Genomic DNA, 25,901 nt, shown 5'->3' on the forward strand with positions numbered 1-25,901 from the left:
AAGCAGACATGAAAAGGATGAATAGCAACTGGAAACAACTGGAGAGTAGAGCCCAGAACAGAGTTGGATGATGAATGCTGGTGAGCGGTCTATGTTCTATGAGGAGTGACATGCGAAATTAAGTTAGTACATAGTTTACGAAAGCCAAATATTTTATTCGGTAGACTCGCAGAGTTCGTGTATAAGCTCGTGATGCTTTCGATTTCATAAAGCATGTCTGTCCCTTCTCTGATTATTTAAACGGGTTTTATGAGAATCGACAGGCAACTACCTACATATGGTTTTCAGAGTAGCCTATCCTTGTCCCCTCCATGTTTTATGTTCTTTTCGACGGTCCATAAATGGAATAGTCTGATAGGGTTAGCGTTCGCGTTTGATCCTTGACTCAGAGGACTTGTTCAGAAGCAAGTGGATTACAGTTAGTAACCGGCGTCTGTTAGCGTGAAGTGCTCAAGGAGTTGCAGTCGCTATTTGGGAAGAAGTGAAGATTGTCTTCGTTTCCCGAGGTCTGGGGTCCCAGTTCTTCTAGGATAATAGAACCACTTGTTGGGCTCGGATGTTCCTAATCTTCAAGGACAACTTTATGAACTTCTGCCCTTGAGTACCGTAAACTGTCCTATCAGGGTCCATGTTTTCCGAGACAGATTGCACGACGATTCCTTTGAGATGTTCCTGGTGAGACTAGTCACCGTATAGGGTATGTTGGTCAGTGTCATCGTGTCTCCTGATTTCAGCAAGTGACTGGACAGCAAAACGTCCTCCTCGTTATTAGTGCTAGTGAATTTTACCCAGGGTTTCGGACAGTTTAGGTGTTTGGTGTCTTTCCTCAGAGTAAGCTGAGCAATCGTTAGTGATTGAATTTTGTGTCTATGCTGTGTGGCCGGCTTATTATCTCACTTTTTTGACAAGATCCGGGTTATTGAGCATTTATGACGAAAAACCTTGATTCTTTTTAGTTTTGTTGACAGGAGTCCAGCCGACCACAGCAGGACTTTGAGAAACAAAATTAAATTTGGAGAGGCTATGCTGAGGATCACAAGTTTACTGAGAGAGTCTGACACTGTCGATGTTGTGACATTGTTGGTTTCCAGCGTATCCTTACTGGTGTTGATATTTGCTCCATAAACACTGATGTCATACAAGACCCCATTCCTTACCTCACATGGCCTTCACTCTTCTCATCTTATTCAGAACTTCCCTGTGGAAAAGCACGACTATATACACTGAACTATCGTATCGTGACAATTAACAATGATACTTAGTACTTCTAAACAACACATTTATGCTGAGGAATAATATATTTGATGTGAATAGAAATAAGTTAAACATAATAAGCACGTCTGCAAGACTGAGCCATGCCATCCGATTGAATGAATGTCTCCACGAACATCACTGCCGACCTTCTCCAAGTGGTACATGTCGAATATACATCTTTTCAGTCATTATATGCTTGGCTTCGAAGACCATGTGGTCAATCCAGCTTCCGAAACGCCTGTTAAGTATTATACGTTGAAACGCCTCGCTTAACTCAACTGGAATGTCTCTTGAACACGAATCACCACAAGCAATTTTTAATGATTATTAAAAAATTATTTCTTGCGATAATACTTTAATAACTGAAGAAAGGACTACAAACATTTAGTACTTACCGGTTACTCGACATTTCGTCTTAATTCTTGCAGGAAATAACGATTCACACAAACTCAGCGTACCTTTGACTGTTTAGTTGATCCTTATATACCGTTTTGTGAACCCTGGCAAGTTTTTAACAGGGACAGTGAGGTTCAGTGGGGTAATTGGTATCCGAGGTGAAGTTACGAAGCAACAATGGAGCAAAACTGTACACTACAAAACAGAGAAAGCTAAATTAACGCTTTTCGCATTGATTTCGCGAATTTGTTGCAGCAAAACACGACTCAAATATGAGAAAACCTGATATTCGTGCAATCCAATGGACACCCAACAGACCAGCAACAACTCAAATGCGGAATGACCGCCTCGTGTCAGGCGTTCAAGGTCGATAAAACGAAACGGCGGGCAGGTTTGAAAACGCAGACCTATTTACCTTGCCTTTTTTTTTTTTACCGTGCCGTCATGGCTAATGCTTCACATGTGCAGTTTACCAACAAATATGGACAAGCTCATATAACTTTGGAGTCACTCCTCGATTCCACAGGTCTCATACCTCATTCATCTCTCCATGAATCAGTCAATAATTCACTAATAGATATGAATTCTGTTCCTGTTATGAAACATTCCGTACCTCTCAATTATTATCCTAACCAAAATTTGTATGCTTCGGAACAAACGTCAACTGAATTAAGTGAAAGTTCTTGTATCACTGAAACTCAAAGACAAGCATTATTACAAGATGTTTGCTTCGAACTTCTTAACCTTCTCAAGGGACAAGACGTTAGTGGCTATTTTCTTTATCCACTACCACACCTCAAAGTGAGTCTTTCTACTTTATTAGTAGTCTATGTCGGTCTGTTCCTTTAGTTCCTGTAATCATTTGGTAATGTTTGAACTCAGAGATATTTATGTTAGTTCCTGACTAATGAGAACGGTCTCAATAAGTAGTAGTGCTATTAGTTAACATCAAGATTTGACTGTTGTAGGCAACACACGGTATGTTTCACAATTTCCTCTCCTTTTCGGTGCTGCTTGAGACTTTCCGGTGTACAGGTTTTTAGAAAAAGTATTTAACGACTTAATAATTTCTATCATGAGAATTTAGGTCATTTTTAAACCTAAGTGATTTTGTTTATGCGACCTGAATCTCCAATCCTTTTCGCTCTAAAGAGGACGCGACTTTGTATTAAAAGCTACACAGTCGTATTGTTCTTTGCTTTTCAGTGACTTGCTTTCATGGCGGTAGCCGTCGAGAGTAGTAACAAAGTTACAGAAATACATGTCCTTATTCAACCCTTGTCATTTAAGCATCAGGTGTCTAGATGCGCAAATTGATTTTACCGAAGAACATCAGATTTATAAGAGTGAGACTATAATTTATGGACGACTTTTGAGTGACGCCAGCGTGACTTTAAAAGTGTCCACACAATAACTAAAACCAAATGAGGGTTACAAACCTGTGCGAGGAGTTCAAATTATGATTTACAGTTCATGGTTAAGGTTAGGAATTATACTTAGGGTTTTCATCACGAACTGACATCAGTCATAATGCCAAAACTCTATTTATCCAAATGGATGGGCGAATTTCGAGCCAAAATCCGAGACTCGTTATCTTATACCTGATTGGTTCGTCCATAAGTTATAGTCTCGCCTATATCGCTTTATTTTCTGGGCATAATGAAATTTCTGTTTTCAACCCCGATAAAATTAATACTTGATTACTATCGGTAAAAAGTTATTGTGGGTCATTAGTAAACGACGTAATATTGGCTGTTTAGTTTCAAGAATAAGGTTGCAATAAAAATGAGTTTTCTGGACTGCTGTTTCCTTTTAACGTCATTGTAGTCCGTGAGGATCTTTTCAATGGTGAGCCCTTAATAGGACAAAACATGCGTCCTAGATTTCACTGCTAGTCGTATACCAAATATACTAAAAACTTGCTGCATACGCAATGAGACGGTGGAGAATCGTACATTGAGTGGATGGTTTTGGCATAGTTTTGTCCTCTGAACTGGACGGTTTAATCGTAAAACTTTCTCTAAAAAAACAGCACAAACTTCAGGTGGAAGCAAGGTATTCGAATCAGTTTAAAGCAACCAAGCAAAATATCTAGACAACAGGTTGAGGGTCAGCGATAACTGATTGGATTCATGACCAACAGTTCAAGCTGTCAGCCATGTGTGGGGAAATTCTAATACTTTACTTTGCCAGCATTTTATGTTGATATTTGGAAAAATAACTAAAGCTTCACGAATAAACCATCCGTCCTAGAAAACGGAACTCAACCAAGAAGTAACGCCATTTCAATTCAATCTAACTATGAGGACGGACTGATTAATTGCATATATAAACAACAACGAAAAATTACAAGCATATTACGTTGACTGTTTTTAGAAGATAATTGCTTATATTACCAAATATCTGTGACCATTTGTTTCCTAACATTTCATAAACCCTTGGTAAGCAAGCTCCATTTCTCCATACGAATCAGACTGACAGTTACGCATTAGTATCGTATTCGGCTGTTTACACCTAGCTTTGTTGCGACCTAAGCCGACGTAACGTCAAATCGATCTGTATAGTTCGTAACAGGTTCACAAGCTCAATGGCCGACTTGTCTTTTGTTTAGATCTGTTCTTAAGGTTGTTCACTGTGATCTCATCTCACACAGGTATTGTTTTTAAAATACCTAGTCGATTGTTTATAACCTTTATTTGGTTGTTTTGACTACAGTGTAGTGCAGAACAGAGTTCTTTCGGGCAGTTATGTTTAATTCAACAAATCATCATGCTGATAATTTGTGCTGGGATGTGTAGACGAGCCGATTATTCATTGAAATGAATTTTCAACCAGCTTAGTGGGTTTATTTATTTAGTTGGAGTAGTATTATTTCAGCCCCAGTCAGGGCAGATATTGTTATATTTCCACCTGTTATGGTTGTTTTCTCTCTATTGCTGTTCATCAAGTTACATAAATGTATAGATGTTTGAAACTTATGTGGAAATCTTTTCCAATTATTTCTTACGTTACTTGTAGCCTTCATGTCCATTTGGATTACTGGATATGGAAAAACAACTTTTCCAGAAATATTACAAAAGCCTGTCTGAGTTTCAAAAAGATGTTTCTGGACTCCTCAATAGCGCTCTTCAATATTATCAAATTGAATCAATGGCTCACAATGAAGCGCAACGTTTGCTAAATCTAACTACTGATTGGTTTAATTCATTGAATGCAAATTATGTCACTATTTTGAATCGTCCACCAGATAGTGGAGTGACAGTTGATAGAAACTTGCAAGTCAAAACATCAGATAGTAATGACATATCCAGGGAAACTTATTTAAACATTTTAAATCCAGATAATAATGGTATTATCAGTGAAACAGAACGAGTTCAAAGTATTGGGGACGAGGTTTGTATATATCTTATTAGCTTTTCCTTTTGTTACCACTGATTTAAGAGTAGGATATAACGATACAAATTTGAATAGCTCTTCGATTTGAACCTTAGTCATAGTTAAATACTTTTTTTATCAATGAGTTAGGCTTATTTGTGTGTCTTATTTATTCAATAGTTTTAAAGCACTTTGATTAGGCCACTCAACCAATCAGCGCTAGCGAATAATTGGAGAAGAATCTAGAATCTTCTGGTGTAAAGTTATAAATATAATAACGTTTTTATTATTGTGATTCACTACCATTCTACCTGGGTTTTTTGGAATACAGTTACGTACCCGTCCAAACCATGTTCTGATTTCGGGGATTTGTCGAGTGTTCGAAGAATACTAAACAATCAAAGTAGCTAGGTCGGTTAAAAAGCTTGTTCTATAATCATATAGATTTTACACAGTTTTTAAATTTAAGTTTCAAGTATGAAGTATCAAATTAGACAGACTATTATGTTATGTCATAGTATTTACTTGGGGGTAATTTTGTAATATCTGTGGTCACAAGTGGCAGTTGTCTGGTGGTTTCAGAACCCAACTTCCAACCACTGGATTTAGGCTGAATACATAGGTATTTTCGCACTCAAAATTACCCTGGTTAGGCTGAGTGGGGAGGGCCCGCCCTCTCTCTCGAAATGCTCTCACACAGCCACGTGTATACAGCCTCTGTCAAGGAAGTCCTACTAACTGTCTTCTCATGGCAGGGGTGTTGTTTACGGAATTGAGAGGACGAAAAGCGAATGTCCGGCGCCTTAACTGGGACAGTGGACACACTGTGTCCACCTAGGGGAGTTGGAAAACCCTGATTCCAATTATTAGTCGCCGTCTACCATGGGACTGAATCTCCTCACGATACTTCTCTACCTTGTGGATCAGACCTTCAGGTCGAAGGCTCCGAGTGTGGTTCCCTAAGAAAACCACCTGCTTCGGTCTGGGCATCCGGGCAGTATTATAGCCTTCACACAATTGTGTGGCACATATATATCTGGTGCCCCCTTTGTACCAATATTTATGTGTTCAAATAAAATAAATAACTCATTTTGTGTGAGTGAATGTAAATACCACAGTATATTTACTGAAGTAGATTTGACATATTGTAGGTAGATAAGTACTTTATTTTAAGGGTTGGTACTATCTATGAATTTCTACTGTCTTGTGAACTAGCCAGAAGGCCTGAATTCTCAGCCGTACAATTTTAGCAAGTCAATATGGGTAGAGTTTCTTCCAGGTGCCACCCCTAATAAACATTTGTTCTATGTTCATTAGATGGAAATCTAGCTTTTGAATACAAAGCTTTTCCCAAGATAATTTGTTTGCTGTAGAGTTCTTTCAATAAAAGGGATTCATATGTTTTTACAGTTGAAGGAATCGTAGAAGTCTTTCATGAGCTGAATGATTAGTGTCCGTTTGGGAAACTGCAGGTTCAAGTAAAAAATCAAACCGGTTCGTTCAAGTTCGTTGTTTAGAATATTTATCATCAACAGTCATCGATAAAATATTTGACAAACCTGTCCTGCCGTATCTGTCACCTCGGCATGGCAGTTGGGATTGTATATCATGATGACTCAGTCGATGTGTATTGGCTGGGAAGTTCATTTCTTTAGGTCCTATTGAACAAGTCAAGTCAGTGGGCGGTAAGACAAGAAACAGCGAAGTTATGCTCGTAAATCTATAGGGGGTGAGAAGACAGAGATGTTTCTCTTGGACAATGATCTTCAACAGTGATTCCACCTTTGGACTACGGAATGAGTTCGAAATAGTCCAGACTAAATGCAGTATACCTTACCTTTCCCTTATTTACGTCGCTGGCGATAACACCCTGTAAATACAGATTTCACTCGTTACTAATCACAAAGAGTCATTTATAGAGTCGCTATTCCACCACCCCGACTCCATTCTCTTTTCACGTCCCTCAAGAGGCTTCGCTACACACGGATAACCAAAGAACAACAACCACCCTGATACTAACAACACTTGCTAACATTAATAGGGAAAATTGTATCACATAGATCGAATTTCAAATACATCTGTCTTGCTGGGCAATCTGATCCAGGCTTTTTCAAGGAAATATAATCAAATATCAAGATTATCGAATACAAATAAGTACATGGTCCTCCGATTAGCCGTAAACTAAACAGGTTATCTAATCATGTTAAGAATGTTGAAAGTAAGAATTTTCTGTAGTATGAGACATTGTGAAAAGGAGAGTGTGTCAAGATAACAGTTGTATGTATGTGTAAGTGGATCTGAAATGAGAAAAAAACCACTGAATATAGATCGCCTCTGGTCAACGATTTTTAATGAAATCAAATAATTTTATGGATAATATAAGCCAAACGTGTCACAGTGCGGATAAAAATAAGTGCTTGTGTCATTATTTTGATCAAGTTGATCGTTCATATATTCAGATGAACCAACTGATAAGAACAGGTGAAAGTAGTTGTTATTGTTTACATAATAAGCGGTAGATTAGGTGGGGTAAAGTGTTGTACGGAGTTCAGGTTTACTTAGTATTTATCAGTTGCCGCGTGATCGCTAATTGTATCCCACCTCTCTTATTATTGTGTTTAGATTTACCCATTTGTAGGGCTTCAGCTGTTAGTCTCTCTTTGTATAAACTAAAACCTTTTCGAAGAATTCTCGTGCCATCAAAATCTATTATATGACCAGACTCTGTTGAGTGCAATGTTACTGATGACTCGTTCTATAATTTTTTTCGGGTCTTCTGAGGATTTATGAATGTGCTTCAAGCATTTGTGTTCTTTCGCTTTCATATTCCGCTGTCATGATGTCTCACATATATAGCATTACAATCACTACATTTGATCTCACGTACACAATTTCGTAGTTACTCATTTCGTATTGAGTATTTAATTCCCACAATTAGATCCACTTACACATACATACAACTGTTATCTTGACACACTCTCCTTTTCACAATGTCTCATACTACAGAAAATTCTTACTTTCAACATTCTTAACATGATTAGATAACCTGTTTAGTTTACGGCTAATCGGAGGACCATGTACTTATTTGTATTCGATAATCTTGATATTTGATTATATTTCCTTGAAAAAGCCTGGATCAGATTGCCCAGCAAGACAGATGTATTTGAAGTTCGTTCCCTGTGATTTTACAAATACAGCTTTCCTCCTTAATGTCTTACGTTAACTTGGTGCCCAACCACTGTGAAACTATTCGTGCAAATTCAAATAAGTTCTTATAAACTCGCTAATCTTGTGTACAATGAAATCTCTTTTAGGTTCCTAATATCTCTCATGTTCCCACTATTGACTCTCCTGTTTTCAGCTTCGATTATACGTGCTTCGGGTACTAATGATTTGAATTCTCAAAATGTCCCAAGCCTCTTGAAACCGTTCTCCAAACTATCTTGAAGGCTTTCAGTGTCCCGACCTTATGTCGAATCAAGCAACAGACTCTACTAGCTAAGATTTGAGAATCTCATGCCATCAATATATATTTTATCTCCGAAAAACGTACAGAATCCTCGCATAACCGTTCACTTGGTCTCACTTAATCACTGTGGTAAACTAACTCAGTTTATCCACTGTGTATCTAGAAACTCGATCCCAACTTCTCATAGTTTTATTGGTGTGGATATAGTGCTAGTTTTACGGGCACTTTATAAATGGGTTTCTGTCGATGGTCGCTTATGGATTGTTAGACTAAATGGAACAGTGAAAATTCGTAAAGGTGTTACACACATTTTTGGGATCGCTGACTTGAGTTAGAATGTCTATTGTATCAGTTAGATACTCTGTTCGAAGTATTATTTCAGTCAGTCAGTCAGTCACAACGTAGAACTTCGCACATACGTATTATTTAGCCTCTCCTGTCTGGTTCTATTCAAGTCTGCAAGGCTGGTTTTCCTTGTAAGTAAAATGAACTGGATAATAGTTTTTAGATAATAATTACTTTCTTGATATATAAGTTACCACGGTAGTTCTTTTTTTCAATTTGTTTATATAGGCAGGCCACTTGTATTCAGGTTCGTATTTACTTCCTAATGGTGGCTACCGAGAAGATCGACGCAATAAAATCATACCGTACACATATTTAGACTATGGCCCTTATTACTCATTTGCCCCAGTTTACGACAGTGGGGCTTCTCATTGCACTCCAGAGTCAAATCAATTGTTATTAGGAACCACATGGCTACCGGCACGTACTCCATTTGTACTTGGAAGCTGTTCATCGAATAGTTTTGATCCATATAGTTGTGCAAATGGTTTCGAGATAACAGATGAAATAATATCAACTGTCTTGGAAATGGGAGATCAACAGTTAGCTGTCTCTCTTGCGGTTGCAGAAGGTGAACAACGTGGAATAGCCCAATTATCATCTGAATTAGAAGACATAATTCCTGGTCCTGATGTACCTGATGAGTATGTATTTAGTATGTGTTTAGCTAATGCATTTACACGTGACCTTATTAAGAAGGAAGGGAAACTGTCTGCTTTTGATTCTTTTGATTCGTGTTCAGAAGTTAATTCTGATGAAAAAAGTATCAAATCTACAGATGTCAACAACTCTCCTGCTGCATGCGACTTAGATTGTGTTGATCGTCATAACTCCATCCATTCAAGTGTACATTTGCAGTCTGAAGAACAAAGTTAGTTACATTTTTAATTTTCATTAAGTCGATTATTTCAAGGAGTTGCATATTCGGTAGAAAGTTTGCTTGTTAACTGATATCTTGCTCTCATCACCCCTAGACTCCCCATAACCTACTCCTACACCAGTAGTCGTTGTGCATTCTTTTAGTCAGTGTCTAGTCTCACGTAAAATGTGTCCCAACCACTCAGGTCCATAATTGTATCCTAACCAATCGATGTACCATTTCTACTTAAAACTATGCGCTTTGTTGCAAAATTATGTAAGAAATGCTTCTAGTAAGTCTGTAATCAAATATTGCTAGCCTACAGATGTATTTTGCTCCCGTTGGGGATTTTTCACAATCACAAAGTACAAAAGTAGACTACTGAGCATTATATTTACTTTTTTGGCCGACAGACAGATGTCTAGTATATGACAGGCGGTGAAAAGCTTGTTTCACGTGCGCTTATCCGGGGACTCTGTGGCATCTTCGTCTGGTCTTGCAGGCGTTGGTGTTGCACTAAGCGCTAGGGCTGAGGCAGCACTAATCGATTGGATCCCCATTAACAGTCGGTTATGTGCTGTTAGATTAGGAAGTTCCATCAAAGTGAGAAGAAACCGGCGTGAGAAACGGTGTCTTTTCATCATCTCCGCCTATGCCCCGACAGATTGCAGCCCGGATGCAATCAAGGATGAGTTTTACCACCAGTTAACAGTTCTTCTCCAGAAAGCGCGTTCGACAGATATTGTAGTATTAGCCGGAGACTTGAATGCTCAGGTCGGGCGTCTAGGCACAGAAGAGAGTCGTTTAGGTGGCCGATGGGGACTTGTTGGTCGCAGGACAGATAACGGGGACCGTTTGCTGCAACTGTGCACAGAACACAACCTGTTTCTGGCTAGCACTAACTTCCGGCACAGTCATCGCCGGTGTGCCACCTGGCGTCCTCCCTCTACATCTCAAGCCTGGACCCAGATTGATCACATCGCGATCAGCTACCGCTGGCGTGGTTGTGTACAAGACTGCCGCTCCTTTTGGAGTACCTATCTGGAGTCTGATCATGCCCTGGTCTGCGCCAATCTCACCTTACTTTTCAGTGGCCGAAGGATTGACCACCACCAACGGATCGATGTTAGTAAACTGGCTGCAACTTCTGTTGCAAGTAAGTATCGAGCGGAGCTAGCTTCTAGGCTAGCTACCATCCCACCGAAAAGTATAGATGAGCATTGGTTGCATCTTCACGACGCCATGAAAATGGCGAGTAAAGCCGCTTGCGGCTTCGCGAAACGTCCCGCTTACAAGCACTGGGTTTCTTCTGGCTCCTTACAACTGATGGAAGCCCGTCGGTCTACTCCGGGTGACCGTGAGTTTGACCACAAACGAAGGCTGTTACGTAATGAAATCGGGCAAAGCTTGCGTAAGGACCGAGAAGCCTGGTGGTCGGAGCGTGCTAATGAGATGGAAGCAGCAGCTGCATCTGGTAACTGCCGGAAGCTCTTCCAACTCATCCGAGCCACTGGCAGCAAGAAGTCTGGTGTGAGTGAAACAATCTACGAGGATGACGGGATGCCAATCACTAACATCTCTCGACGTCTTGGACGATGGGCGGAATTTTTCGAAGGGCAGTTCAACTGGCCTGCCGCTCCGGCAACATCAACCAGTTTGTCCTGTCCCCCATGGCCGGTGACGACTGATCCACCAAACGAGGCGGAAGTCCGCAAGGAACTCCAACTCTTGAAGCGCTACAAATCACCTGGCCCAGATGACTTACCTCCGGCTCTTTTTAAAGATGGTGGTGACTTTCTGGCTGAGGAACTGACTGTGTTGTTTGCAAAGGTTTGGGAGCAAGAAAGTGTTCCAGCATCATGAAATGAGTCGATAGTCGTCCCTATCTTTAAAAAGGGTTCACGTTGTTCCTGTAACAACTATCGGGGGATAAGTCTACTTCCGATTGCGTCCAAACTATTGGCTTCTGTCATTCTTCGTAGGTTGTTTAAAACCCGAGAACGATTGACTCGCGAGGAGCAGGCTGGTTTTCGTTCTGGTCGAGGATGCATTGATCACATCTTCACCCTCCGCCAAATGTTAGAACACCGTCATACTTATCGCAGGCCAACAATCGTAGTGTTTCTTGATATCAGGGCTGCCTTCGATTCGTTGGACAGGACTGTTCTCTGGGATTGTCTATTGAAGAAGGGTGTGCTTGAGAAGTTCATTAACATCTTAAAGGCCCTGTATACGAACACCTCAGGTATAGTGAGGGCATACAACCACCTTTCTCCCTTGTTTCATTCGAGCAGTGGGGTTAGGCAGGGTTGCCCGATCTCACCATTCCTCTTCAACTTTGCCATCGACGACATCCTGGAAACAGCTCTCATGGATGTAAGTAATGGCGGTGTGGATATGTTGCCTGGAGAACGACTTCTCGACCTCGAGTATGCGGATGATATTGTCTTACTGTGCGATAATGCCCAAGGCATGCAATCCGCACTTAATCAGTTGGCAATCAGTGTCCGCAAGTACGGCATGTGCTTTGCACCCTCCAAGTGCAAAGTACTCCTACAAGACTGGCAGGATTCTCATCCTGTACTCACCCTGGATGGTGAGCAGATTGAAGTAGTTGAGAAGTTCGTGTATCTAGGTAGCTACACAAGTGCTGGTGGTGGCGTGAGTGATGAGATTGATGCACGTATAATGAAAGCCAGAGCGGCTTATGCCAATCTGGGCCATCTTTGGCGCCTTCGTGATGTTAGTCTGGCTGTAAAAGGTCGGATCTACAACGCATCGGTGAGAGCAGTTTTGCTCTATGCTTGTGAAACCTGGCCTCTCCGAGTTGAGGATGTTAGACGACTCTCTGTGTTCGATCATCGTTGTCTCTGAAGGATTGCTGACATACAGTGACAACACCTTGTTAGTAATGCAGAGGTTCGGCATCGTGTGTTCGGGCGCAGAGACGATAATTCAATTGGTGTCACCATCTTGAAACACCGACTTCGGTGGCTTGGATATGTTTTACGAATGTCGTCCCGGAGACTTCCACGTCGTGCATTATTTGCCGACTCTGGGACTAGTTGGAAAAAGCGGAGAGGAGGTCAGTGTATGACGTGGTGTCGTGGCATGAAAGAAAGCTGCAAAGGGCTAGCTTCTGTTGGTCCTTCACGACTCCCTGGCTGGGGTCCGAGAGATGGTGCAACACAGTGGCTAGAGACGTTATCAGATATGGCTCAGAATAGAAGCCAGTGGCGATCCTGCTGCAACCTTCTTTTACTTTCTACATAAAGAGTGGTTCTAACTTTCCTAACTGAAAGAGTCTTCTGGTTGTACATTTCAGTCCGCCTTATCTTTTCATCCCTTCTCTTCCTACTTTCATTATTTTGTGTGGCGCATATGTATCTGGTGCCCTTTTGTACCAATATATGTGTCTAAATAAATAAATAAATAAGACAGGCGGTGAAAGGTAGAACAGTCAAGGTCTTTTTGTCCGTTCCGAAACGTCGTCAGAGATGAGCAAATCAAGTCCGAGGATACTTCCATCATAAGTGAAGTGGTCAATGCACTCAACTATTTAGGTTCCTATGGTCATAGCATAAGCTGACACAGATTAGTCGTGAAGCAACACTTTGCATTCAGACGAATTTATACCCTTTCCAAACATTCTGGAATTATTGGTGAAGACATTTCTTCGTTGTATTCACCAAACATGACTATGATCTGTGTTTCCGAGCATGAGATTAATCTCTAAAATGTCAAACGAAGAAAACGCCATCTCTACGATCATATCTTTTAAAGAACTTAACGAAAGCATAGAAAGTGGCAGTTTTGATAAATATCACTTAATGTGGTCAGTGCAGATGGCAATTTACTGTAATCTTCAATCGGATAAATACGAGAGTAAAGAGAAAATCAAATTTCAAACACTCGGTCACATGCTTGAATCCTTTTTACCTACTTTGTCTTGAGGAGTGACATAATGGGCACAGCTAAAGCTTTCATAATGCTGGTGAGATTATACTACTTGATAATTTTCGTATAGAAGAGGAAGTTTTGTACTGGGTGAAGTTCCGTTCCCTGTGATTGGTTTAGTTTCGGAGTTTCCATTATTCTTCTGAACATCAGCACAAACTTCTAGCATACAAATCAGAGGACGAAACTCCATCAAAATCACCCACCTGAGGTACAATCTCTTCTACTATCTCGAAGTCTTTTTACTTATTTTCTAGATAGTAAGAGAGTTGTAATGTATACGCTTTTATATATATATATATATCTGTCAAATAAACGCTTTCTACCATGGAAAATATTTGTTTTATTTCCATTAGGTATTGCTGATGATGCTAAGCAATTGAGTACAGAACTATTTGAATCAGCACAAGATTTAAATGCACTTTATTGCTCACAATATTTGAGACTTGGTGACACTTCTCAGGCTGCAAATCTAGGCTCAACACTGCGACCAACTCCAAATGAAATGTCCATCGCACATAGACTAACTGAAAAACTGATTAAACTGACGAAACATGCTCGTCCAGGGGATCTCATCCATCCATATACTGTAAGAAAAGCGATGGGTTTGAATCCAAATGAGTATTTTTTACCGGAACATTTAATTTCAAGTGATAATTTTGTGAATACTGCGCAAATGTAAATATATATAAACATAAATGTAGAGATATTTATTTTGTAATTTAAGTTGTTAGTTTGTTTGATTGCTCTGATTTCGTCAATTTATAATGTATTAGGTTGAAATAGAACTTTTTCCATTTATTCTAATTCATAAAAATGAGTCTTTTTCTCTTTTACGTAGTCATATAATATGCATGAATGTTGTGCTAAGGTGTTGTTCTCAGTCTGTCTTGTAAGTAACATTTACACTTTTCTTCAAAACTTTGCTTATTTTTAAAATAGGAATTGTATATCTCTTAAATATACTATGAATTACTGTATATAAAGCATTTTACAACTTTGTTTCGTTTTCAGTTTCTTATAATTTACAGTTATAATATAAAATTTTCTTATACATTTTGTTTTCATTTGAAAATCGGAAAAAAATTCCACAAAATCTGTTCATATCTGGTAGAGACCGTGTTATTTTCTGTTTTGGGGGTTTTACTGTTCAGCTTATTAACACAGTATTGTCGGAGTTGTGTTTTATGTGATAAATATGTAGATTTAGTTTTGTTATTGAAAGTAACGATGACCCATGTAAGGCATAATTTTCAACGTCTGAGATTCAGCAATCAATGATTTGGGTCCCAAAACTTGATTAATCTGTATAAGTGATGTTGACATGATGGGGCTTGAAACTTATGATTTTAAGCAGTACATTTTTCTTTGTTGAAATTATACGTCTAAGTAGACCTTTCTTAGTGTCTTGGTTTACACTAAAGTATTATTTTCTAAACGTTTTGTGCTCTTTGCAGGACGTTAAATTCAGTTCTTTTTTTGCAGAACTACTCACTAATTGCTAATTTAGGAAATCGAGTTAACATCAAACAGTCAGGAAGTGTAGCGCTACCCCATCTATTGTAGCAAGGCAACGTCCACTCGAAATCTTGTTTTTATTTCATAAATTCTGTTCGAAGCTTAGTAATAAGTCGGAGACCTATTCTGCGTTGGGTTTTTCTTTAATTCTGAGCTAAATTGAATTGATGTAGAAAGCATCCTTTAAAAGATTGAAAACAAATGTGAGTACCGTATTTTTCATGACATTTCGATTCCTAAATGGTTTGAAGAAGTGGAGATTAATATATAATATTTCAACGATTCATGTTGTATAAAGTATCTGAAATACGTCTCATAAAAAGCTGCCTTACTGATTAGTATGGGACATTGTTATTTTCAAGCGACGATCACCTAGTTCTGAAGCGTTTCTGACATTTGGAGCTTTAAGATTAGGAGCTGTAGACTGACACTGATTTCTCCTAAAGAAAATTGTCACTTTATTTTAGAGTGAACAACTTGTTACTACTGGTGACTGTCACCCTCTAAGATTATTCGTAACTAAATTGTATCCAGTCCATTAGGATGCTTACCAATCCTGTGTTACATAGTAATAGGGTGAATTCGTAAACCAAGTTCACTAAGTACTGACAATTCATGACACTTACATTTAGCTTAAATTCTAGTGAACCACAGTGAGTTTATTGACTGATATAGTGAAAATTATGTGGCAGCAATTTTATTTACCTGGGTAACTATTTCAGACACCAGGAACCATTGTTCAAAGTTTTCTTTACAACGTTCATCTCAGATTATTTGGGTTTATTTATTTGAACACATAAATATTGGTACAAAGGGGGCACCAGATATATATGTGCCACACAATTGTGTGAAGGCTATAATACTGCCCGGATGCCCAGACCGAAGCAGGTGGTTTTCTTAGGGAACCACACTCGGAGCCTTCGACCTGAAGGTCTGATCCACAAGGTAGAGAAGTATCGTGAGGAGATTCAGTCCCATGGTAGACGGCGACTAATAATTGGAATCAGGGTTTTCCAACTCCCCTAGGTGGACACAGTGTGTCCACTGTCCCAGTTAAGGCGCCGGACATTCGCTTTTCGTCCTCTCAATTCCGTAAACAACACCCCTGCCACGAGAAGACAGTTAGTAGGACTTCCTTGACAGAGGCTGTATACACGTGGCTGTGTGAGAGCATTTCGAGAGAGAGGGCGGGCCCTCCCCACTCTCGGCCTCATCTGGGCATTTGGGAGCGATTATTTGAGTAGAGTAATAAAATAGGTCTGTTTTAGAAGCCTGAATCTTGGTGAAATCTGATTTCAATAAAATGTTTTATTTGTATTTTCGGTCGTACAAATAAAAAGTAAAATGATCGAAATGACAAGTAATAGTAATCGTAGAAGCATTTAGAAAAAATGTCTGAGATATTTCTTACTAGGATTTTATTATAATTATTGATCACACAAAAGAGAGAATGGAAGTTGTCAGTGGTAAATATAGATGTATATATTTTTATAATAACTATATATCTTTAAACCATAACTTGAATCGTTGTCGTGTATTTGCTCTTCGACATGAAGAAAGATGATATTGTACCCATCTACGTGTTTTACCTTCACACTTTGCATGATATGTACAAACATTCCACCTTGTAAAATCAGAATATTAAGAATATTGTTTGAAACGGCTTGGAAAAATAAAAAAGAAAGGTTATTGTTGAAAAACAATATCGCCATTGTTTCTGACTTAATAAAGTTTTAGCAATATTGCTTTAAAATAATCATATATGTATTATTGGCCATATTATTACAAGTAAAAGTAAGATTAACTATCATTGGAAAATGTGTTAAATGAAACTCAAGTTACAAGCTTGATGAATAGTTTTGAGTGTCGACTAGTTATTGTCAATTATCTAGCATTAGTTGAATAAAGATATTCATATTCTTGTCGTTTCTCACTTCATCCAGACAACATTTTGATGTTACATAAATCAATATTCGATGATAGCAGAGTTTGAGGATATATTTTAAAGTTAACTATGTCGAAAATATTCTATAAATGTTTACATGGAGTCGTCAATACTTGAGCCAAATTTAATGTTACAACTTTTCTAGTGTATGACATTTATTTCACCAGACTACTAATTGAATGGTTTCAATTCAAGGAAAGATACGTGGGACAAGTTTTTAATTGTTTAGTTTAGGTACAAAGGTTAGTTCAACACGTTATGGCTGAGTTTCTCTACATATACTGCTGCAGCTCTTTGGGATCTTGGAACGATTAGTTTTATTAGACACCAGATAAGGAGAGAACCATTATAAACCGTGGATAATCAAGAGGTGCTTTATTCTAGTTTTGGACTCTTCTGTATTGAAAACTATATTCAAGGTAGGAGTCGTAACCTTCAGGTCTTATGAGGAGCGCATTAATTTTAGACTGCTGAGTCAGAATCCAATTATTTACATCTTCAACATTGGTTAATTCGCGAAATAACTATGACCATCCAATTCCACCGAGAATACCTGTTTGACCTCATAAATCGTTGAACTACTTGATTTCCAAATATCTCTTGTTAATAATTTTTTGCCTATTACTTAGTAACCAATTATGCTCTGTCTGACTAATAAACAGAATGTGTCAACCAGTCTTAAATGTGCCAAAAATACGATAGGAACTCGTGCTAATTCAACAAAAGTGTATTGTTCAATTATCTTCAAATGATCTTCAAATTCTCTAAATACAACTATAAACAGAGAATGATGTACTAGTCACAGTTATCAATTTTATTTACAAAGAGTATAGGAGTCTGGGAAAACTTTGAAAGTGGAACCTTTGATTACATTATTACTGTAATAATTGCTAATGTAATTTAATCACAAAGATCATACTTACATTCTACAGAGACCACCTGCTAGGCTATAGTGGTAAACTTTGTGTATTGATGGACGGTAACATGGTTTTTGATGACACACTCTTCTGCATGTTTTTCCTTGTTCACCTTTTTCTTTTGTCGTCTTTGCTTGACATAAGTATTGACATTTGATCCCGCATGCACATCGAATTTGTTTTTGAGAAAATGTATGTATTTGTTGAGGTTTGCAAACTTGAAAACAGTGTATAGAAAAGGTAGTTATGTTTTAATGAAGGACGCGCAAAATATTGATATATTATACGTAGTTATCATAAATACTTTCGTGTTTGGTTTTGCAAAGTGATTTCAGCCGTCATTTCTCATCTAATAATCTAGAATTATGGGGCCATGTACAGTTGTTCATTCGTTTTCGAATACTCAGTTCATGGTATCAATCACTTTCGAAAACTTATCCGTTCATTAAGTGTTGTACAAAAGAATACAGTTTTCACTAAACATATCAATTCAAGCCTTAACTTTCACTTTATTTGTGCTTTTTATGTTACATTTTGAAATCCGTTACATTGACATTTTCATGTCAGACAGATGGGGAAAACCTAGAATGTTTAAGATGACAATTACACTCTATAGCAGTCACTCATTAAGTAGACGGAGAAATATCTTAGAATGCTGAACACCATACACTTATTGGACATTAAAATACGGATGGATAATCTCATACTACATTGAATGTTCTTCCTAGCTAACGACTTAATTTAAATGTAATTTCTGGTTTTCATTCGTTAAATTTTAGAGATTGGTTAGTCCGGGTAATGGTATGTAAGTTAAAATCATGTATCTTATTACTGTTTTACATAATATTAGTATTAAATAATCTCAACTAAAAGATTGTTTACTCGTACTTGGAAACGTACATCTATTTCAAGAAACTAAATTCTCAGATTCTAATCCTTTTGTCTTCTCCTTATGAAACAATACAGTAGATTAGCTTAAGTATACTTTAAGACAAAGTTTCTAATCATTTTCTGTTGAAAATCTTAGTTTTTCATTACTTCAAAGAAAATTTATTTTTAGTTAAGTTTTGTAAGCTGGATACTCCAGATTTTACGGAGTAATTACTCAAAATTGCTTCATAACTTTTTTCCTTCCTATACTATATCTTTATGTACAACCTATCTTTTATGTACTACCAACACTAAATTAACTACTTCTATGAATCCGGTGTTCATCTTGTTGTGCTAACGAGGTATGGCAACTTGGACCGATGCATAAATGTGTCTGGTCCTACGTTGTAGCTGACTGACTGACTAGTAATTACTCAAACAGATTTGATTTCTGTTTAATAACCCACAGATTTAGCTTTCTTCTTATAAGAAAATCTCTTCAACATTCCCCTATAAAATCAACTATTTTCTATTTTGAGAACAGAGATCATTCGAAAGCATATGATCAAATATATGATAACTGGGTTTCATTTTAATGATTCAGAATAAATTTTTCCATCCAATTGTTGGATTGACGAAAATGAAAAGTCCTTAAGTATAATATTTGTATGACATTTTTATTTGTTCAGTAGGTATTAGACTATTAGGGCTAAAAGTTTATCTGGAGTAATCATATATTTAAAATTAGTAAAATCAGAAGTTGAGTACTTCAGTTTGGATGCTCACCGCTGGGTCCTATACTAGGACGAAACAAACATCCAGTGCTTCTAGGTTTTCATTAGTGGTCTAGCTAAGATCAGTATATGATTTAAACCGAAAAATACTACAATCTCCACAAATCCGTTGTACTAATGGTTCAGTTTATATTTATTCATTATTTAATAGTCGTCTTATTTTCACTTGGCGATTTGTCTAAGGTTAGGAAAAGACTTATAATCTAACTAACAAATGACGACAACGATAGCACGGATACATTTTTGTTGGGGAGAATACTATTCCCAGACATAAATCACTTGTAAATCTAATCCAATGTTGTAAAGAACAGATACTTTATTTATTCATCGTTAATCAGTCGTTGTACAGCTAACCGGATTACAAGAAATCTCTCGATAAATAATAAACCATGAAATTTTTTGATGTTTTCTGCCTATTCTTACCTTATACGTTTAGATTATTAAATTAGTTTATGTATTACCACCTTGTTTGAAATTATGTCTAAGATGGTATAGGTGTTTCAATTCATGTCAACGGTTTCTGAATCAAAATGTCATGGAATTATGAAGTTACAAGTTCAAAGCGACTAACTGCATAATTATTTATTCCTGATAGTAGTAATTTGTGAGTCATTCACTGTGAGTCCTTAGTTGTGATATTACACTACTTATATTTTGATTCTTCATTGATAAGCATTAACGATTTTCTTTCACTCAATATCAAACGAGTACTTTGTAAGATGTTATATACAAATATGATTAAATTTAATACATAAACAATAAAGGACTCTGACTTGGTAATAGAAGTGTGATGGATTCTACGAATGCTGTCAATCAGATTTACTGATTGAACTAACCTCTTATTTCTTTTTATAAATAAGTTTTTACGATAACAAAAAATCTTGTGTTCATATGATATAGAAATTTTCTCAGCTCAGATGTATGCTTTTAAAGCTGATTCGTTTTTATAGACTAGGCCACTAGAATGCTTGTATGGTAACGAAGAGGCTCACTTCTACATGAATTCAGCTCTGATAATGTTATCTAGAATGACAATAAAAACTCCTCAATTAATCCATCTAAGAGTACTTAACGACACTAAAATTCAGTTAACATTACTATAGTTATGAATGATTAAAAATGTAACTTTTTTCGTACCTGGCATGAAACTCAAAGGTGCTTTGACTATTTCTTGTTCTACTGCATCTTTGTATTCACTATCCACTTGATCGTAGGAAGCTTTTCCATAGTCACCATTACATACAATAACATGCAACAAAAGTAACCATATTTTGAGGAAAATTATATAATTACGAAATTTCATTTTGGATACGATTTGTCTTTTCTTGGATTATTTCAATTAATTTAACAAACCGACTGGGAAATACTCAGAAAAACTAATAATACCCTTCTAGAAATATATTACATATATACACATGTACTATATGGGCATTTTGCATAAATCCTATATTACTTTAAACATGTCATTTGTGGGTTTACGAACTTGGATATGATGTATTCTCAAGTAATTTACCCGTATTTATTGTTAAAAAATTATTAAAATGTTGAAAGCCAATAAAATAGGTGAAGAACATACATGCGGGTTGATTAGTTTGGCTGCAATATATAGGTGCAGCGTTAGATCCGCGTCTTTAGTCATTCCCGTGCATTGATCGGAGTCAATAAAATTATTGTTGACCGTATGCTTATATTCATTTGACCATTTGGTTTGTTTTTCATGAATTGCTTACAAAAAAGAATACAGTTTGTTCCTACTGTTATTACTATAAAATAAGAATGGTTTTCATGATATAGTATAGTATTTAAAGGAGGTGGAGGTATAACGGTGTAGTGTCTGGTACACTATCAATCCCATATGGGTTACTCTAGCTTTCGGAAAAACTAATCTATTCATCCTTCTTGAGTCACATTTTGACCTTGTAAATTATTTTCATGTAACGTTGACTGTTTATATTTGAGTGTGTGCCCGTCGCTTATCCTATTTATCACATGTCTTTAGCTTATATTTGTCTGACTATGAATACTGAATTACGCTTAATCAAATCGAGTTGTCATGTTTGCCTTCTCCAATGTGCTTTTCCGCTTCGTTCCTCTAATTGTCTGTCTGGATCAACGAGTGTATGAAATATACATATCCAAAATCCATTCCCGTACTTGAATTATTTTATTCCGTTACTCTCTGACGCGTATTAAATCAATAATTATTTACGAGGTTTTGGGGCATGTATATTTCGTTAGCGTCGTTGTATGATCAAACCAGAGTCAGATCAACGGGGCACTAAAAAACGAATACATGTCTAAATAAGATCTTGAGTATCGAATCTTGATTGGAATTCCGTTATTAGAGTTATTATTGTTGAGTGAAGACTGAAAATTCAATTTAAACAGGTAATTCAGTAAAATGATAATAACTTATCTGTCTTTCGTTGCATAATATTTCAAAAGTAGCCAATGAAACTATATTTTATCAAGTATTTTGTGTAGAGATATTAAAATAGTGAACCACTGATAAGATATCAAACGGATAATTAGTTGTTCTACCATGTAGATAGGATCTCAAGCAATTAGTTACATAAGTCAGTGGTCAGTTAAGTAGTAAGTAATTTTGAAGTTAGTGTTTGATTACCTGATTAAAAGCCTTGTTTCAGTGCCAAATATCATTTAGATAACTAATTATGCATTTAGTCAAGTAACCGAATATTTACCGGCCTTTTGTTTTGAAATTGACATACCTCCAATAAAACTTGACGTATTGAAATGTACTGTGTTAAGTTTTAAGTGATAGAATTACCATTAATAACAACGAATCACATCCGAGGGTATCAAAGCAATACGAATTTCTCATAACTGATTATTCTTTTTAAAGATTCTGTATTGAACAAATGTCGAAACAACTCAAGGTCACTGAATATCGGATGTAAGTTCACATGGACTGAACATTAGTGATCAATCTGAGTATTGTTTTCTGAACATCTTCCTGTTTTCCCAAATACAATTGGTTATATTTCATAATTATTGTACGGATAACAAATATGTAGTTTCTTAGCTGACATCCGTTCATACCTTTATGATAATCAATGTTCATTATGCAATAAAAAATGAAAACGATTAGGTGATGAATTAAACTCCCAAAAACGTTTATTGATATACACGTGATCATGAAGAATTAGTTCTCTTGCTGTTATTATTTTTCAAGTTCACGACAAACTACTTATAAGTAAACTAAATTACGTAGGGTAGTTTACTGCCTTGAATTAAAATTAAGTGCATATTTTAAAAAAAGTTTTCTATGGAAAATTTGTAAGTTTTCTTAAGTTGAAAGTACACATTCCTTACACTACTGAAAAAATCTAAGAGTAAATTGTTTGTTTTATGTTCTTACGGACTGTTAATTATCACGTGATACAATCGCCAATTAGAACACTGACTTACTGACTAGGCCAATGACGCATAAATCAGTACGAGCAATCCAGAGTCCATTTTTAGTTCTTACTGCTCCACCGAAATAGTAGATCCTTTCATAATATGATATTTCTTACAAAAAGCTTGAACCAGATTGCCAAGCGAAAGTTTGGATTTGTTTTCAGTTCAAGCAGTGAGATTCGTACAAATGTAATTCCCTTTTTAGAGTGTTATATTTGTTTTTCTTCTATGGGAAGAAATGTTATTAGTGATTGGAAGGATGAATACATATTTGATGAAAGTGTATAATTTTTTAAATTAAGATCATAAATTGAAGAATGTTAGACCACTATTGAAAACCTGAAAGCACTGGACGGCCGTTTCTTCCTAGTATGGGACTCCTCAACAGTGCGCATCCACGATCCACAACCTCATACTAAAAATGTGTATATTCATATCAAGATGATCCCTGAGCTAGTATTAAAGAGGAACACAAATTTAACCAAAAAAAATTACAGGTCTTACTTGCTATTTTCTAACTCGAATTCACGTTACATCGTGACATTTTTGTCATGAACCTAAACATGTTTTAGTAAAATCCATTAGTTCTTATTAAAGTCTGAAGTGTTAGAATGAAAACCAGTTATTGTTGACTATCACAATTATCTAAAGAATTCATAACCACTTTCTCAACGATGTGACATTATGTAAAATATATAGTTACGCCTTTAGACAGTTTTGGAACAGATCAAGTTATAACTGATTGTAGACAATTTGTTTTAAACAAAAGCATATTGTTTTTGGTGTAAAAACTCACGAACAGCCAGTTCAAGGTGTAAATGAGCTGCTTTTTGAATTTCACCTGCAATAATTTACTTCATGTTACGAAAGCATGTAAAGATAGACGTGTGATGGAAAGTAGGTTCCTTTGATAATAATGTGATAACAAGTGATCAATAACTCCTGGGTTTAAATTCTTGGCTTTTCCTTATACAGTGGATCTTTACGTCCTATGAACAGTTTATAGCCATATTAGGTTTTATCCTATATCTTCATTTCATACAACTTTGGGTCAAAATAGCGCTTGCAGAGATATTGCTCGGTATATACTTATTAGTTTGTTCTTAAGGCTGAAGATAATATCGATCCTTCAGATATCCGAATAGTGTTATGTATTGAAGCATAAATTTCTATGGTATTCATCGTAATGGGGTTTATAATTTTGTACAACATTTATGTCCTGAGCTTGACGTAGTTGTTATTCGTCTACTTTTAGGTAGGCTAGTAAAATTTCTGATAGTCCAGTGATCAAAGATAGTAATCCTTTTTGAGAAGAAGAATTTCGAAGCTGAGAAATACGCTTGTTTTATGCAGTGGGGAGTGATTAAATAATTTTGTCCTTGTAATTTTTGCAGATAATTCGAGACCCATAATTATTTTCAACGTTTTTTTGTCTGTTTTGAAAATGTAATAATTGGTGTTCATCAATGTTCTGATAAGTCTGCACGTGATCGCGTTGTCATGGTGACTTTGATAAATGAAATTAGAAGGAAATTAATGGTATCTCATTGGAGTTTCTGAGTTGGTATTGATTTTGACTGATCTCCGTCTTTCCAATATGATTTAAAAATAAAAGAGAAAACTTAGTAATTTAAAATTGGTATATTTTTTATCCCGAAATAAACAGACTGAATAAATTACAAATATTTGTTTCGTTTTTTGGCAATATTTATCATTCAGTATCATTTTGAATTAGTGTTTCACTGATAATGACGATTAATTCCATTCACACAATTGCTTGATTAACTTTTTTGACCAGTTATTCTCACTATTTTTAAAGTTTTTTAAGAAATATTCAGATAATTCGCCTTATGTTGGTTGTTTGAATCTTTCCATTAACGTCTAGGACTGCAATTGGTCAGCTTCTTATTAGCAAATGTAGATTTTGTGTGGATGGGCTCGATATTGCCTTAAGTCACAAGCATTATAAGCGGAAATGGACGGTGGTGTTCTTATCAATAAATCAATTTGATTATTCTTAAAGTTTTCTGAATGGGAAAGGTCAATTCATCAATTATCCAATATAATACCGTAATTTTTAGTTCGAAACGTTTTCTACGAACCAGAATAATGTTCGTTGAAACGGGGTACAAGGTTTCTTACTAAAAGAAGTTGTAGTCACTTTCAAACAATGTTTGTTTGAAAATGTAAAACGAAATTTTGTTCCGTGGTTTATCCTGATCAAATAAATTGATAAATTTTTACTTTATACTTTTAACAAAAATGTATTACGAAAAAAAGAATCAAACTGTAAATGAACCATATTTGAACAAAAATAATGCTTCTCTTTAGATATAATAGACTTTTAGAGCAATGGAAATAAAATTTACATGGTTTCGATCATGTGACTTAGACGTTTCAAACACAATCTGAGAAAAAAGGACACCATGATAAGTCTTGCTGATTGAACGCTATACTCGAATCCTAAGCTAGTCTCTTAACCCCCAAGTTAGAACTACACAGCGAATTGAACACGAAAGGAAAGGCGCAAAATATACGAGAAGCTTTTTACTCCAAAGGTTAATTTATCTACAGAAGACATAGGGTTTTTATAGTATTTTAGAAGTCCTTGGGTTTTCCTGAAAATTCTAGAATACTACTAAACATAGTAACAGTGTAGTAATCAGCCAATCAGAACCTCTACATGTGACTTTTCATTTTAGCGATATTTCTAGCAAAACTTCTAATCAAACGCTGATTGGATAAAATGCTTCTTAATGTTTCCTGAGCTTGTCACGTC

At 36.6% G+C, this 25,901-nt stretch overlaps 2 protein-coding genes across 2 annotated transcripts; one reads left to right on the top strand and one right to left on the bottom strand.

The window, feature by feature from the left end:
• Positions 1-2,094: 2,094 nt before the first annotated feature.
• On the top strand, positions 2,095-14,337 carry Smp_083790 (hypothetical protein; the record flags this gene model as incomplete). The annotated part of the gene is made up of 4 exons (XM_018794300.1): positions 2,095-2,451; positions 4,669-5,043; positions 9,068-9,710; positions 14,012-14,337. 4 exons carry the CDS (start codon positions 2,095-2,097, stop codon positions 14,335-14,337), a joined length of 1,701 nt encoding a protein of 566 aa, XP_018648726.1.
• A 2,333-nt stretch (positions 14,338-16,670) lies between these two features.
• On the bottom strand, positions 16,671-21,338 carry Smp_083800 (hypothetical protein; the record flags this gene model as incomplete). The annotated part of the gene is made up of 4 exons (XM_018794301.1): positions 16,671-16,797; positions 18,042-18,252; positions 20,837-21,023; positions 21,276-21,338. 4 exons carry the CDS (start codon positions 21,336-21,338, stop codon positions 16,671-16,673), a joined length of 588 nt encoding a protein of 195 aa, XP_018648727.1.
• Positions 21,339-25,901: the final 4,563 nt, after the last annotated feature.

Source organism: Schistosoma mansoni, chromosome 1 (genome assembly GCF_000237925.1).
Source record: "Schistosoma mansoni strain Puerto Rico chromosome 1, complete genome".
Taxonomy (NCBI): domain Eukaryota; kingdom Metazoa; phylum Platyhelminthes; class Trematoda; order Strigeidida; family Schistosomatidae; genus Schistosoma; species Schistosoma mansoni.